At 41.4% G+C, this 16,845-nt stretch overlaps 1 protein-coding gene across 21 annotated transcripts in view; it reads right to left on the bottom strand.

The window, feature by feature from the left end:
• BAZ2B (bromodomain adjacent to zinc finger domain 2B) overlaps positions 1-16,845 on the bottom strand; it is a 441,294-nt gene that overhangs the window by 106,753 nt on the left and 317,696 nt on the right. For 16 of the 21 annotated variants that reach the window (XM_073634094.1, XM_073634089.1, XM_073634092.1 and 13 more), the window contains 4 exons: positions 14,863-15,021; positions 11,688-11,872; positions 9,424-9,612; positions 1,633-2,016 (listed from right to left, as the gene is read on the bottom strand). In XM_073634094.1, coding sequence (XP_073490195.1) covers positions 1,633-2,016; positions 9,424-9,612; positions 11,688-11,872; positions 14,863-15,021 — 917 coding nt within the window. The remainder of the gene's footprint in view (positions 1-1,632; positions 2,017-9,423; positions 9,613-11,687; positions 11,873-14,862; positions 15,022-16,845) is intronic. The other 5 variants (XM_073634084.1, XM_073634085.1, XM_073634098.1 and 2 more) reach the window with 1 other exon arrangement.

Raw genomic sequence — 16,845 nt, 5'->3', positions numbered from 1 at the left:
AGTGAGTCTCTTACCTTTTTTTCTTTCCCGATCTGCTCTGCCTCTGCGCCGCCATCTGTCACACTGCCAGACTGCCTGCCCTAGCAGGGACATGATCGGTGACCCGGAGAGGAGGAGAAGAAGACACCAGGCACAGACTGCATGCCCCGGCGGGGACATGATCGGTGACCTGGAGAGGAGGAGGAGAAGACAGCGGCCACAGCTCACAGTGAAGGCCAGCCCTGCTCTCCCACGATTGAGGACAGGCCAGCCCCACCTGCCGCACATGACCCCTTTCGCCCAATCACAGGGCGCCAGGGGCCGGCCTGAGACTGGACATGGCAGCTGGAGCACGGGGCCACAGAAAATTGGAGCGAGGGTGACACATAGATGCTTGGCTGGGGTCGCTGGGCAGGTGGGGCCCCCCAGGCAAGTGGGGCCCCCGGGCAACTGCCCAATGGAAAAGACGGCCCTGACAGAATTTATTTAATCAATAGCAAATTTCATATTTTTATAGAGTCAATAGAGTAATGTCTACTTATCTTAAAGCAGCCTTTTTAAAATGTTTTACCCTGGAAGAACTGTAACAAAAATGGTGAGGACTCTTAAAATTGTTGCTGATCTGCAGTCTATGGTATATCATACCTCCCAACATTTTGAGATGGGAATGAGGGACACCTACTTGCAAACGTATGTAGGCATAGGACACCCCCCCCGACACACCCCCTTAAAGGACAATCAACCTAAAAAAAGGTTAAGTAAATCCAAAAGGACTTTTTGTTGCCACTCCTTTTCCTTTATATTGGCTTTTAACATTTACAAATGCAGCAATATTGAATTTAGATGAAAGGTTTAGCACTGGGAAACACTTTTTGAAAGATAAAAAGTGTATTTTATATACAACTATATGGATCAGACCAAAATGAGGGACAAATGAGGGGGAAAGAGGGACAGAGGGACATTGCTCCAAATCAGGGACAGTCCCTCGAAATTAGAGACAGTTGGGCGCTATGGGTAAATTACTGTAATTAGTGATTTGTAGATGTAATATTAAAAAAAAAAAGAATAAATAAGAAATATTACCTCTATAATGTGAAACCTTGACTTACTTTGGTGCTTAGTGAAAGACCAAATTGTACGCTGGGGAATACTAGAATGTTTTCTGAAGGTTTAACCATCAGGGTATATAAAAAAAAAATACTGGACAAATGTCACAAGCATTTGCCCGGCTATAATAAATAGTCCATGTTTCTGAAGTACCTCAATCAGGACAATTCTGTAATATGCCCACCTAATGAAGCTGCCAATCCTAGGAAACAATCATGTTACGTGAAATATTGGGAAAATTCAGTTGCTTGTGACATTGGTCCAGCGATTTTTTCTTTATACATAGACCCCTTAGTGTTTTACAGATACATGTCTAAATCACCAATAAGCACATGGTGATCTCTCCCAATCACCAGGAACCAGGAAGTGTGGCGCACATTTTGGCATTGTGCTGATACCTTTAATCGCACTGCTACTTTCACGCTGCTGCTCAACACCCCTAATATCACCTGATCAGTCCCTGGCCTTTGAAAAGCTATAGCTCCAAAAGTGAAACTATGCTTTGCCCAACCAACTTATAAACAAAATAGTAGTCATCAGTTTTACCCTTTTAATCCTCAGGTCGCTGGGCTGTGGGCTGGAGTCTTCTGAGGTATTTTTGTTCCCTGTTTTCTGTCCATCAGAAGAGAGGGTTCCAAGTTTTAAACTGGCTTCCTTGCTGAGTAAAGGTGAGGGCTTCACGGCAGAGACCAGTCCAGTACATTGTATCACACTTGTGTGTTTGTTCACAGCCTCTTCCTTGGCCTGAGAGTTTTGGAATACAAAGGGAAGTTGCTGGGATAAAACCTGAGGGTACTTCTGCTGGGGCTGGATTGGAGAGCGGGCCTGGGGATCTGGAAGAAGAGCTAACTGCTGGTGTGCTCGCTTCTCCTGCAACTTCTCTGTTTGGCTTCCATCAGGTTTCAGGTCTTGAATGTTATGGATTAGCACCTGGGAACAGAAAACTTCAAGTTATATATCTTTAAATAGACCGTGACTACAATGAGTGAAATGCTTCACTTAGAATTATTTGATTGGTGTGTTAGACCTGCAATTGACTTGCATGGGATTGCAAAAACTGTTTGATGCAAACAAAAGCCCTTCAACAAAGGCCCTTAAAGAATATCATAATTTTTTTTTACAGTTCTATCCCCTATGGGAAAAAGTACACAGGGTCCAACCTGCCCCCTCTAGTCCTGCTGCAGTTGATCCAACAACAGCAGTGAAGGAGACAGATAATTCATCTTTTCTCAGTTGTGAGCACTTTCCTGAGATACGCGATGGCAAGAAGAATACAGATACTAACACACTCCCTCCCTTTACATTGTATAGTGTGCACAGTCAAAACAAGCTGCAGCTATGAATCAACCCATCTATCTCATAGCTGTTGTTGAATTGGCCACGACAGAATGTGAGGGAGTGGGTGCAGGTTGGAAAATTAAACCATGTATGGCAAATATAAACCTCCAAAATGTAACAATAAACATTCTGTATATGGTTAAAGTGAAACTAAATTCAGCATCAAAATCTGAAAGGAATTCAAAATCGCACACAACAACTTTAGGAAATACCATCTTACCTGCAAATTCCAGAAAATAACTGTGGATACAACAACAATCATTGCAGGCCACACAACCCTCCTTGTACGCTGATGCCATTCCCATCTTAGATCCATTCCTGGTTGACAGCAGCCACCCACCACTGACAGCGCAAGAACATTTTGCTCTTGCCCACTGAAGAGACCTAAACTTCTTTTTGGTACTAATGTTGCCTTGATACTGATTATGAGACATCACCCTGAGAGAGTGAAGAATGGATTCTGGCATTGAAGAATCCCGATACCGCTGCATGGGATGCACATGCGCTTTTCAATGTGCTGCAAAATACATCTATGCCAGTTTTTGGTGGCTTTGACCACAATGGATAGACTTCCTTTAAGATGTACTTCCATATAAGATAACGTTTAATTAAAGATATTAGTTCTGCTTTAATACCTGTAATAGTATTTAATCTATATATATATATATAGATATAGATATATATCTATCTATATCTATATATATATCTATATATAGATATATATATAGATATAGATAGATATATATATAGTTAGTAATTATATATTTGTATCTATAATTTGAATGTAGCTTACTTAAAGACCATTTGAAACTACACTACACGTCCATCTAAAACTTATGCTTCACCTTAAAATCTGACTGAACAATCTTTGTTCAATCTCTTTTAGATTTACCAAAACTATAAAGACTTATCTAAGCTATCAAATTCATTTGTAGCCAGCAAGGCTTGTACATGGTACATGCTTTGTCCATAGAAAGACGATTGTACAATAAGATTGCTTCCGCTAATTCACTGCTGTGCGAACAGCGTTGTCACTGTGTTAAAGGAAGTGGTAATAAAATGATGTTGTACAGAGGGTTTGGGAAAATATAATTGCTCTGTGCAAAGCTGAGTTTCAAGTTTGGCTTTTATTGCATTGTTATATTCCACCTGTGAGATCCCTGTGGAAGCTGGATATCACTGTATTAGTTATTTCTACTACTGGGATTGCTCACTTACATTGGCCGCTGTTATGTAACTGCAATACAAACCATACCTGAAATTCAACTTTAATGAAAGTGTCAGGCTACAGTGTAAATGTAATTTCTGATTGTTGTCTATAGCTCTACTTAAAACAAAAAGAATACACAAAAATGAATATGTGGGGCTGCATATATGTTTCTGCGATGTTAATTTTGCATTATTATAGGTACTTATATAGCGCCGTCAATTTACACAGGGCTTTACATATTATGCATTCACATCAGTCCCTAACTCACATTTATACATACAGTACACAGACTAGGTCCAATTTAGACAGGAGCCAATAAACCTACCAGCATGTCTTTGGAGTGTGGGAGGAAACCCACTCAGGCACAGGGAGAACATATAAACTCCAGGCAGGTAGTGCAGTGGTTGGAATTCAAACCAAGTGCTGCTAGGCAGGAGTGCTAACCACTTAACCAGTAGCCACCGTGCTAGACTGCAAGCACCTAGACATGCTGTAGAAACAGCGACAGCAACTTGAACAGACTATCTCACTCATTCTGATGTAATCATGATAAAACGCACACAGATTTACAGATCTGAACATACTGTAGATGTAAGGCAAATAGGTGGAGCTGCAGAAGGTAACCATCCAAAGTATACTTGTTGGGGTCAGCTAGGGAACATTATCCAGGCCATTTACTAAATGCATTTATTGATTTGCTTGCTAATGCAGCCAGACTCACCAAATGAAGTAAATCTGTTTCCAGATGCTGCACTCTGAACACTGCCCGGCAGATGCTGCATTACGCCTGGCCAAATACCATCCAGTTTTTGTTTGTAATGTGTCCAGTCACAGCATCTCTAGCAATAATTGGACAATTTCCAGCTTGATTGGAAAACTCTGCCATTGATTATTAGATCATTTTATTATGCATGTATTGGATGTAACAAAATCTGAGTCAAAAGGAAAAGTCATATCAGGGTTCAGCACTTAATTATTCTGAGAGGCAGAGCTTAAAGTTCTCTGTTGTGCCTGTCCTTTCAGGTGGGATCATTTGAGAACTGAACAAATGGTGTGAACTCCTAACAGAGGGAGCCTACTATTATACTACTTTTTGTAGTTGGGATTGACAAATTTTACAAAAAAAAAGTCCATTTTATTATTGTTAGCGAACTGAGTTGATTTTGTCATGTTTCCTGTCCTAGTAACACCTTAACACCTTATTTCCTTACTTGCAATGCTGACGCCTGCACCCGAAGCCGATGAACGAATCGCTGGGGTGCCGACATTGCGGAATCCCTGGACAGGTAAGTGTCCTTATATTAAAAGTTAGCAGCTACAGTATTTGTAGCTGCTGACTTTTATTTTTTTGGTTTACAGGCCGGAACTCTGCTTTAAGTTGGATTTGTATGTAAGTTGGAACAGGTACATTTTTAAGTGTAACTCCAGCCAAAAAAAAAATCATTTTTAAGTTTTGGATAGAATAGGAAAGGGTTAACTGGGCATGCAATTATTGTGGAATGGCTGACAGATCTGCCTGTTGGGTGGCAGCATGCGGTGAGCAGCACGATGGCTGCCTGGCGGTTTCTGGGACCGGCGTGATGTCACACTGCCTCCATTCTTAAGTATGAGTCGTATGTAAGTCAGATGTTTGGAACCTGGGGACTGCCCGTACAAGTGTTCATCTGCCTTGGTGATTCATTTAAAATATACTGTATATATTAATTGAGAATATCAGATATAGCCAGCATGTTTCAGAGGAAAATCCTCCCCCTTCTCCGGGGTTTAACCAAGGTTTTGTAGTTAAATCTGGAGAGAGTTTACTAGAAAGCCTCGGTAAAGGTTAAAACTGGGACAAAACATCAAAGCATTCCAGTAGCAATAAGGGTAGCTGACTGAGCCACGTCAGCTTCCACCATTGATCTTTGGATAAACTGACATTTCAGTCCCATTTTAGCCTTAACCCAGGCTTTTTACTGGTGATTGCTATCCTCATTGCCACTGGAATACACTGATGTTTCAGCCATGGGCGTCCGCAAGGAGGGGCAAGTGCCCCCCTGGAATCGGCAAGGTGTCTGCACAAGGACACTGGTGTCCATGAGTGGTCCTTGCAGGGTCCACCACGGCAGCCGCAGACTTTTTTCTGAGTCTGCTCTGCTGACGGCTGCTGCTCTCTGACATCTGATTCTCTGTCTGAGAGAACGTCCCTCCCTCCGCCCCCCGAAGCAGCAGTTCCGCGGAGGCATCTGTCGGCCGCATAATAGAATATGAAAAAATATAGAATTGAAAATATCCACTGGCTTAAGCCAATGCTGCACCATGCAGGTGTAGTATTTTTTTTGTAATTGATCGATTGCCTAATTGTATGTTTATTTATAACTTCACTTGCTGTGGTCGCTCACAGCATATTTTGCATGGTTTTGCATGTGGCGCAGTTTGCCACAGCAAAACCAGGTACACTCTCTTCCCCAAAAAGTGCCAAATGTAGCAGTGGAAGGGGGGAGGTTGTAAAAAGTGGAGCGTCCCCTTTTGGGTGGAGATCTGCTTTAACACTGCCACAAGCCATCAATAGGGAGGGTAGCTTGAAAGTAGAATTCCAGCTTGTGCTAGCCATAAAAACTGCCCCCCACCCCTTACTCCTAACACCTATGCTGACTAACCTATTTTCAGACTGCTCCAATCTGGTCATGTTATCTCACCCCCGTGATCCGGCAGCGTATGCAGGGGAGAGGAGGGTGCCCCAATAACGACTGTGACATGGGAACCTATGGGTGAAATCACCTCATCAGGCTTTATCAGCCGTCGCCAGGCGCTTTCTCCCCTGGAGCCGCTGTTGACTGACACAGGTAAGATCACATGACCAGACCTTAAAATGATGCCCCCCCCCACTGAAAAAAGGACTGCAGACGCCTATGGTTATAGCCCAATTTTAGCCTTTACACAGGCTTTCTAGTGAATGGCTTCCAGAAGTACAAACCGTTTGTTCAAACCCTGAAAGAGGAGGAGGCATTTCCCCCAAAACGCGCTGGTAATTTCTGATTTTTTTAAACAATAAATATTTTAAACAACATTTGTATTAGAAGCTCCGAACCACACACATAAAAACTGATCATCAGATAAAGGAATCATCTACTATGATTAGACAGGCAGCAACCTAGAACCATAACCAGGTCCCCACACATCATACCTCCAAACAGGTTAATGTTCTTAAATAAAAATGACCTCTACAGTGAAACCTTGGTTTACGAGTAACGCGTTTAACAAGCGTTTTGAAAGACGAGCAAATTTTTTTTTTAAATTCTGACTCGGTTTGCGAGTGTTGTTTCGCAAAACGAGCAGAATTCAAGCTAATGGGGTGTGCAGTACCGCATTTGGCCAGAGGTGTGGGTGCGCCAGGGACACTTGGAACGGTTCAAAGCTGTTTGGAGCCATTCGCAAATAATTGGTATCACCCGGTAATACTCAGAAACACTCGGAAATACTCCATTCCCCAGTGTTTCCGAGCCTTTCTGAGGCTTTCCGAGTTCAGTTGAGCTGTCCACGTGTATTTACGAGGCTCTGCGGCGCCCCCCCACCTATGGCCACATGCGGTATTGCATGTAATAGAAGTCAATGCGGAACAATTATCTTTGTTTCCATTGACTTCTATGGGGAAACTCGCTTTGGATTACAAGCATTCTCCTGGAACAGATTATGCTCGTAATCCAAGGTTCCACTGTATATATAAAATAAAACAATTCAGATTCTCATCAGTCCAGTACTACCACACATAACCACACTAACAGACTGGAACTGGGGGAAGACGAAAACAGACAGCAAATATGGATCTTTAATCTTCCCCTCTACTAAAATAAGTTATTGTGTTGCCGTCTTTGTCTCCATTGGGGAGATTTCCCTACGCTTCCTGTTCCTCAGGCTTTTCTGACAGGATGTTGGCTGGAGCTGGGCTTTTTTTAATATTGTAAATTCTTTATATTTATTTTTAAAATAAAAACTCTGGAAATTATTTGGATTACACACTTACATTGGTCCAGCTTGGTGCAATGTAAGTATGCATATCACATACCTGATGGACTGTTGGAGAAGTTGTAAATCATTGTAGTAATCTGCGCTAGTACAGTGATGGCTGCCATCTTCCTGGTCCTGCTGGTGTTCTGCGTGAGCGGCTTCCCTCTTGTACACTGACCACAGGCAGTTACTCACTTGTTAAGACACTGCCACCATTCATGGAATCCCTTGTGATTTTTTGTCAATGAATACAAGGCATTCTCTGACTGGACTTATAGAGGTGGACCATCACACCTCTATAAGTTTTTTGGACATTCCATTCCAAAACCATGGGCATTAATATGAGGTTAGCTTCCCTTCTGTAGTTTTAACAGCCTCCTTTCTTGTGGGAAGGCTTTCAACATGATGTTTGAGTGTGTCGATGGAATTTGTTATGCCCAGAACTTTTTTTACCTAAGAGAATAGGTGCAAGGACTCCGCCTTTCCGAGTCACCCCATGACTCTGCCCCCCACCCACCTCCGTGCACCGTTCCTTGGTTCCACTCCTTACCTACCTCCTAGTACCAACCCTTTTAGAGAATACAGAACCAAGTATTATTTTGTGGTGCTAAGTATTTTGTATGGAATTTGTTAATGATAACTAGAAAGGCAGTAAAATAGATCTAGCGACAATAGATCCACCCTAGCAACAATGGACTCCCAACTATGACTCCCAACAGCCAGGATCAATAGACCCTCCAACAGCCAGCAACATTAGATCCCTTCCTCAACAGTAGATCACTCCCAGCAACGATTGACCCTCTGCAACATAAGACCCACCCTTAGCAACAATAAAAACCCCACCAGCAACAATAGACCTCCCTAGCAACAATAGACTCCCCCCTGCAAAAATAGATCCTCTCCAGCAGCAATAGATTCCCCAGTAGCTAGCATCAATAGGCCCTCCAAGAGCCAGCAACAAAGACCCCTCTCTCAACAGTAGATCCCTCGCAGCAACGACTGACTCCCCAGCAACATAAGACCCACCTCAACAACAATAGCATCCCCACGAGCAACAGACGACCTCACCAACAACCAGCATCAATTTTTCCTCCAGCACACCCCGGCACCCCTTGCCATTACATATATTCACTTCTGGCGTTGCCCCGCGTTCCTGCTGGAAAAAAACCCTGGTTATGCCATTCAGCCAAAAGAGCTTTTGTGAGATCAGGTACCAATGTTGTATGAGAAGACCTGATTCACAGTCTGCATTGGACTTCACCTCTTTTCAATAGCGTTGCGGTCAGGCTACTCGGGTTCCTCCACACCTAACTTATCAAACCATGCCTTTATGGAGATGGCTTTGTGGATAAAGGCACAGTTATGCAGGAACAGACAAAAGTCTTCACCAAACTGTCGCTACAAGGCTTGAAGAGCACAATTGTCTAAAATGTCTTTTGTTTTATATATTTTTTGTATAGGATAACATTATGCATCTATGTTCTTTCAGCCCAATGCAGTTCTATTTTCAAATTTGTTTTACTTGTTATCTGAGTGATCGCTGCTCATCCTTCAAAGAAGACTGCTACTGCAGTGTAATGCATTAAACAAAATCATTACGTTTTTTAATAGAATTTATTAAAAAATGCCACCTGCAGAGGTCACCATTTCCAACGCTGTCTATGGAAAACATTAGCCATCAGGCCAAATCCTTTTAGCTAGTCAGCAACTAACACTGTATCATCTCTTACAAAGACAGGGAGTTTCCCTTTTCTATTTTAATGATGTTCTCGGTGACCTTGTTAATAAATTGCAGCTTGTACCTTGCTCTTGTTTTTAGTTTGTGCTTCACTCTCTGAATCAGAGTCATCGTCATCACTCTCTTCAATGCTTTGGTCCTCTTCCTCCAAGTCATCAGAATCGCTGCTGCTGACTCCATCACTAGACGTGTCGGACGAGGAGCCGGAGTCACTGGAGCTGGAGCTTTCCACCGCTTTTTTTCTTTGTTTTTGCTACAAATAAAATGCACACGAGTCATGTCCTAGAGTTTCATTATGCTAATAGATACTAAAGCAGCTCTGTTCTATTTCCCTTATTTTGATAAATGACAGTCTGAAAGAAGTGCAGTCACCCTGAAGTGCCTTTATGTAGCTTTCACATGCACCCTGGGACCTCCAAAAACCTGGGGAGTCATTATATGCAAATCCCGACAAATGTTGATTCAGGCTAGCCTATCCACTCCTGCAGCTTTTTTCCCCAATCTTTATTTTTTACAAGTACTATTTTGACAACACAATATAAGCTTTAATATATAACACTTGTCGAGAATTGACAGCTCATTATTTTCAATGTTACATTCTGCTGTCATCGACAATTGCTATTGCATATAAACTTACACCTCGAAAAAGTAATCTGAACCCCCGAAAAAATGAAAACTTTTTATACCTATTAAATGTGTCCTCCTTAGGGCTTGCAGCTAGTTTATTTTTACCTTCAGGCATACAAAATGATGTTCCACTCTACCTGCTTCTAGGAAATCAATAGTTTTTTTATCTGATATTTTCCTCTTTTTTACATTTCTTTCTTCCGGTCTGTAGCATGGGAAGACATTTCTAATGTGGACATGCCCACTGGCTGTCAAAAAAGTTAATCAAAGGGTCTTTGCTGGGTCCTCTACTTGATGACATGAGTTGCCTCCTAAATGTAGAGCAGCTATCTATCATTGGTCTCTGTCACTTAAGCCTATGTACACACGATAGGATTTTCCGACAACAAAATCCATGGATTTTTTTTCGAAGGATGTTGGCTCAAACTTGTCTAGCATACACATGGTCACACAAATGTTGTCGGAAATTCCGAACGTCAAGAACGCGGTGACGTACAACACGTACGACGAGCCGAGAAAAATGAAGTGCAATAGCCAGTGCAGCTCTTCTGCTTGATTCCGAGCACGTGTGGACTTTTGTGTGTCGGAATTCTGTACACACGATCGGAATTTCCGACAACAAGTCTTGTTGTCGGGAAAATTTGAGAACCTGCTCTCAAACATTTGTTTGCGGATATTCCAACAACAAATGTTCTATGGAGCATACACACGGTTGGACTTTCCGACAACAAGCTCACATCCAACATTTGTTGTCAGAAAATCCTATCGTGTGTTCGGCCCATGAGAGGTGTCATGGATGGTTACATGACAGCAGATTCAGGTAAGTAAATTAATGTCTTCATTTTTTTTTGGCTAAAATGGTGATCAGCATAATAAAGAGTGATTTTTTTAAGCCTGAAGTTTAGCTTTAAAGCCAAACTCCAGCTTCAAGTAATAAATAAAACTTGTGTTCTTTAACACCCATGACAATAATAATACAAATTTCACTGCAAAACTCACCTTATGAATAAAAGAAAGAGGGCGCACTGGCCTAGTGCATTATCCAACAAATATTTATTAAAAATGGGAAACGATTAACATCCACTCATAAACAGAGGTGATAAATGCGTTTATCAAGCCATAACATGTGGCTGAACACTCCCAGACCACCTGGAACCACCAGTGTGGGGGGGGGACATAGCCTTGGTTCTTGCTGGCTGATGCGTTTAGAAGGAAATTCCTTCTTCTTCACCTTATACCTGACACTGTCCCTGGAGACATTCCACTCTATCCACTTCCAGCTGTTTCCCTTCTGGGTCCAGCATCATTCAGTGACATCCCATGAGCCCAATCTGTCATGGACACACCTTCTGGGTGTGCATAATGACACATCTTGGGATCCCAGTAGAGTGCTGCTTAACTTGGCGCATACATGCCAAAGAGTAAACGCTGTACTAATCAGCAATGAGGACTTTCCAGTGCCCATGCTGGAAATAGGGAATGGTACCCACTCATCATGTCAAGGGCTGGAATTCTCCTGAAAAAAGAGTATTTATTCTGGATTTTTTTTTAAAGAATGGGGGGGAGACTGAAAGCTGAGATTAGTATTTAAGTAAGGCCCTATTCACTGGGTGAATGTGAATTAAAAATGTTTGTGTACTTTGGTAATGCCAACATTTCACACATACTCAACAAATAGACCATTCAATAGTTCTTCCCCACCTTATCTTTATTTTTTTCGCTCCTGCCATCTGATTTGCTTTGCTCTTGATTACATGTCCGGCCCCCTGCTCCAGAGCCCACACTTTTTACTTGCCCGGAGTTATTTGTGATAGTCGTCGATAATACAGGTGTGCAGTTACTGGTGACTAATGAGGGGATGCTTCCATTCAGGGATCCATTTATGCCTTTACACAGGATAAAGAAACATATGCATTATAACAGTGACCCGTGCACCCTAGGGTTTTATGAGGAAGGTAGAGGAGTGCATCATTTTACAGGTGCTCAAAGACACAACAATATATGATACAGCAAACATGAACAGTCTTAAGCTCGCCCATACATTAGTAGATTTTCAAAGGAAGGATCACACAGAAAGACTACATTAGAAAGTACCTTTTTATCTAGTTTGTTTTTAAAATTCAATTTTGGAATTAATGTATATTCCCGAACAAAAATTACATACACTATTGGAAATTGATTTGTTTGAAAAACATTTTTTATTCTGCTCCTTCGAATTTTCTGGTCACTCTGGTTAAAAATGAATATTGATTTCACCACATTATCAATTACAAAATCAAATGAGCGTTCTAAAAACAAAAAACTTAGAATTAAATTCTACTAATTTAAGGCCAGCTGTGGTTGGCCATATCGATGCTGATTTCTGGAGGAATTAACAAAAGAAGACATTTTAATTGAAGCAATTTTAAGTAAGTAACCAATAATACATTACAGTGCCTTGTAAAAGTATTCATACCCCTTTACATTTTCCCTATTTTGTCATGTTACAACCAAAAATGTAAATGTATTTACATCTAAAAAGTGTGGCGTGCATTTGTATTCAGCCTCCCTGAGTCAATAATGTGTAGAACAACCTTTTGCTGCAATTACAGCTACAAGTCTTTTTGGGGATGTCTCTAATAGCTTTGCACATCTAGAGAGTGAAATTTTTGCCCATTCTTCCTTGCAAAATAGCTCAAGTTCTGTCAGATTGGATGGAGAGCGTCTGTGATCAGCAATTTTCAAGTCCTGCCACAGATTCTTATTTGTATTTCGGTTTGGACTTTGACTGAGCCATTATAACACATGAACAAGCTTTGATCTAAACCATTTCATTGTAACTTTGGCTGTATGTTTAGGGTCGTTCTCCTGCTGGAAGGAGAACCTCCGCCCCAGTCTTAAGTTTTTTGCAGACTCTAACAGGTTTTCTGCTAAGATTGTCCTGTATTTGGCTCCATCCATCTTCCCATCAACTCTGACCAGCTTCCCTGTACCTGCTGAAGAAAAGCATCCCTACAACATGATGCTGCCACCACCATGTTTCACAGTGGGGATGGTGTGTTCAGGGTGATGTGCAGTATTAGTTTTCACCAGTGTTTTGCTTTTAAACCAAAACGCTCAATTTTGGTCTCATCTGACCAGAGCAGCTTCTTCCACATGTTTGCTGTGTCCCCCACATGGCTTCTCGCAAACTGCAAACGGAACTTCTTATGGCTTTCTTTCAACAATGGCTTTCTTCTTACCACTCTTCCATAAAGGCCAGATTTGTGGAGTGCACGACTAATAGTTGTCCTGTGGACAGATTTTCCCACCTGAGCTGTGGATCTCTGCAGGTCCTCCTGAGTTACAATTGGCCTCTTGGCTGCTTCTCTGATTAATGCTCTCCTTGCCGGTCTGTCAGTTTAGGTGGACAGCCATGTCTTGGTAGGTTTGCAGTTGTGCCATACTCTTTCCATTTTTGGATAATGGATTGAACAGTGCTCTGTGAGATGTTCAAAGCTTGAGATATTTTTTCATAACCTAACCCTGCTTTAACCTTCTCCACAACTTTACCCCTGTCTGGTTTTTCCTTGGCCTTCATGATGCTATTTGTTCACTAAAGTTCACACAGGTGGACTCTACTTATTAGGTGACTTCTGAAGGCAATTGGTTTCACTAGATTTTAGTTAGGGGTATCAGAGTAAAGGGGGCTGAATATAAATGCACGCCACACTTTTCAGATATTTATTTGTAAAAAATTTGGAAAACCAATTATCATTTTCCTTCCACTTCCCAATCATGTGCCAGTTTGTTTTGGTCTATCACATAAAATACCAATAAAATACATTGACGTTTTTGGTTATAACATGACAAAATGAGGAAAATTTCAAGGGGTATGAATACTCTTTCAAGGCACTGTACATTCTTATGCCGCGTACACACGAACGGAATTTCGGCCAGTAAAAGACCGATGTAAGCTTTTCGTCAGAAAATGCGACCGTGTGTATGCTCCATCAGACTTTTGCTGGCCGAATTCCAGCCAGCAAAAGATTGAGAGCATGTTCTCAATTTTTCGGTTGGAAAAAGTTCCTATCCAAAAATGCGATCGTCTGTGGCAATTCCGCCGCGCAAAATTCCTACGCATGCTCGGAAACAATTCGACGCATGCTCGGAAGCATTGAACTTCATTTTCTCGGCTCGTCGTAGTGTTGTACGTCACCGCGTTCTTGACGGCCGAAAGTTCAGCAAACTTTTGTGTGACCGTGCGTATGCAAGGCAAGCTTGAGCGGAATCCCGTCAGAAAAGCCATTATATCTTTTTCCGACGAGAAGTCCGATCGTGAGTACGCGGCATTAGTTTTATGCAGATGTATGGTTTTATAGTGATGGTTTAATACTTGGAACCTACTATAAAATGTAACTGCCCTGTACTGTAAATGTTCTCATGCTTTGAAACCACTTCCCGAAAATAATCAAGTTGAAAAATCATTTCAACCCATATGTCCCATCTCTATTAGGCACCAACATTTATTTGTAGTTCAGGTTGCCTATTTTGAACATTTGTCGATTCTGTCTGAAATCACAAATAAACTGTCCTATATATGGCCAATCTAAGGAACCATATGTGTAGCTGAACAGAAGAATATTTGGGAAAGACAACATGTGGAAAACAAATGAAATAAATGACAATCCTGTACAATTTACACCAAACACTGACACAAATAAAAGAAACATACTGAAGGCAAGCACTAATTGCATTTGTTTAGCTTAACTAATAGCTATAATTACCATACAAAGTGACTGATACCACTGTGATAACTGTAATTATAATGGATGTTTATTTCATTTAAACCCCCAAATTATCAATCAAGCTTAAACAATGGCACAGAATGACTTCACCAATGAAGTGAGAAGTGTACCTTTCTCTGAGCCTCCGCGGCCATTTTTCCCAGCGCTCCGGATATGAAAGGAGGAGTCATGGTTCTGAGATGGGGGAGTGAAGAGAGGAGGAAGTCCGAGTAATGGGGGAAAGAAAGCAGCGCGGGTGTGTGGATCAGTTGCTCGCCACCATTCTGTACCTCAAAAACAAAAGATGACCCTTCCAGTTATAAATATATTTGATTTTCTCAATTACACTTCATTTAAAACAGGCATATTACTCTACTAAAAATTTGCATCCTGCATACACAAAATAAAATGGACACCAAACATTTGCTGGAAACCAGTAATACCATCAAACTTCTCTAGTTTCAGCTCCATAAGAATTTATCTTTCACTGACCTGACTACAAAAGTTCACCAGCAGCCATAAGTGTCACCACAAGGGCAAGGCACCTAAGGTGTCCACCTTGGGCTCCGAACTTGAAAAGCCTCGGCAAGCACATATATAATATATATTTTTTCTCAGTGTTCCTTGACCAAAGTCTTAAAGAGTAACTCCACTTTTGTTGAGGAAAAAAAACATTCCCCTCTGGGTGATCTATGTAAATTAAAAGGATTTTAACAAACTTTGTTGCAGATTCCTACCTTTTGTTATTGTGAAGAAATCCCTGTGTGTTTCTCTGTGTCCATGTGGTAAGTGAATCTAATGGGAGTGGTTTCATAATTTTCAATCAGCTGCTGCACATGCAGGGCTCTAATGAGGAAAAATGCAGGGTCTGCATCTCTTTAGATGTGATTTACTATTAGGAATATCTCACCAAAAATGACATTTTTGTTGCAGAGGATGCCTGATATCTGACTTGTATCTTAGCGCAGACTTCTGGGAAAATCAGTGAGCCAATCACAAAAGCAGGAAATTATGTTTCTGGGAGGCGTTCTGTACATATTCTGTGTTCAGAACACCTCCAGGTAGCTATATTGCATTGCATTTTACAGAAAATGAAAGATTGATAAGGAAATGTCATTTTTAATAACATTCAATCACAATATGACTTGAGTCGCAATTATATATGCTTTTTTTTTCTTTTTTTTAATCATTTGATTTTTCTTTTCCGCAAAAGAGGAGTTACTGTTTGAGGTTACACAAGCAATCCTGTCACTGGCGAAAAATTGCCAGAGAAAGAATGCTAATAAATCACCTACCTTTTGCTATGGGATGGCCCAGTAAGATGTTGCTTTCTTTTGAGCGAGTAAGATTTTGCAATGTTCTAAGCCAGACAGGGAGCAATAACACTGAGGTAAATGGAAGCCTCTCCTTGGTGATTTTACCACTGACAATGTGTTGTCAGCAGTAGAATCACTTCTCTGACGTTGCCCTAATATTTGCAATGGCAGCAACTATGATAAGATCAATTGCCAAAGTGATAATAACAGGAGAACATTCCCCAGGGCCTTCCCCAGGGACGACAGAGCTGGTTAATAGGGTTATATGTGAAGTGTACTGAAAGTCCATCAGTGAAACATAATAATAATCTTTTAATTCTCAGAAGAGACTTTTTTGTCACCCCTGCTTATTGTTCATGTAGAAAACGCAGAAATTGTACAGTGCTGCAGGATCTCTATCATAAAATGCACGTTTTTCCTGACTTTTTTTTTTTTAAGATTATAGTGTGCATGGAGCTTTATGTCCCGTACACACGATCGGGCTTTCCGACAACAAAACCGTGGATTTTTGATCGTAGGATGTTGGCTCCAACTTGTCTTGCATACACACGGTCACACAAATGTTGGCCAACAATTACGAACGTAGTGATGAACGCTAGTTATATCTTCGGCTCGTACTGGATTCCAAACATGCGTGGATTTTTGTCCGACGAACTTGTGTACACACGATCGGAAAGTCCGACAACAAACATTTGTTGGCGGAAAATTTGAGAACCTGCTAGCCAACATTTGTTGGCGGAAAGTCAGACAACAAATGTTCGATGGAGCATACACATGGTCGGACTTTCTGCCAACAAG

This window comes from Aquarana catesbeiana, linkage group LG06, assembly GCF_042186555.1.
Source record: "Aquarana catesbeiana isolate 2022-GZ linkage group LG06, ASM4218655v1, whole genome shotgun sequence".
In the NCBI taxonomy this organism is placed as follows: domain Eukaryota; kingdom Metazoa; phylum Chordata; class Amphibia; order Anura; family Ranidae; genus Aquarana; species Aquarana catesbeiana.
This window is presented reverse-complemented; position numbering and strand designations above follow the sequence as displayed.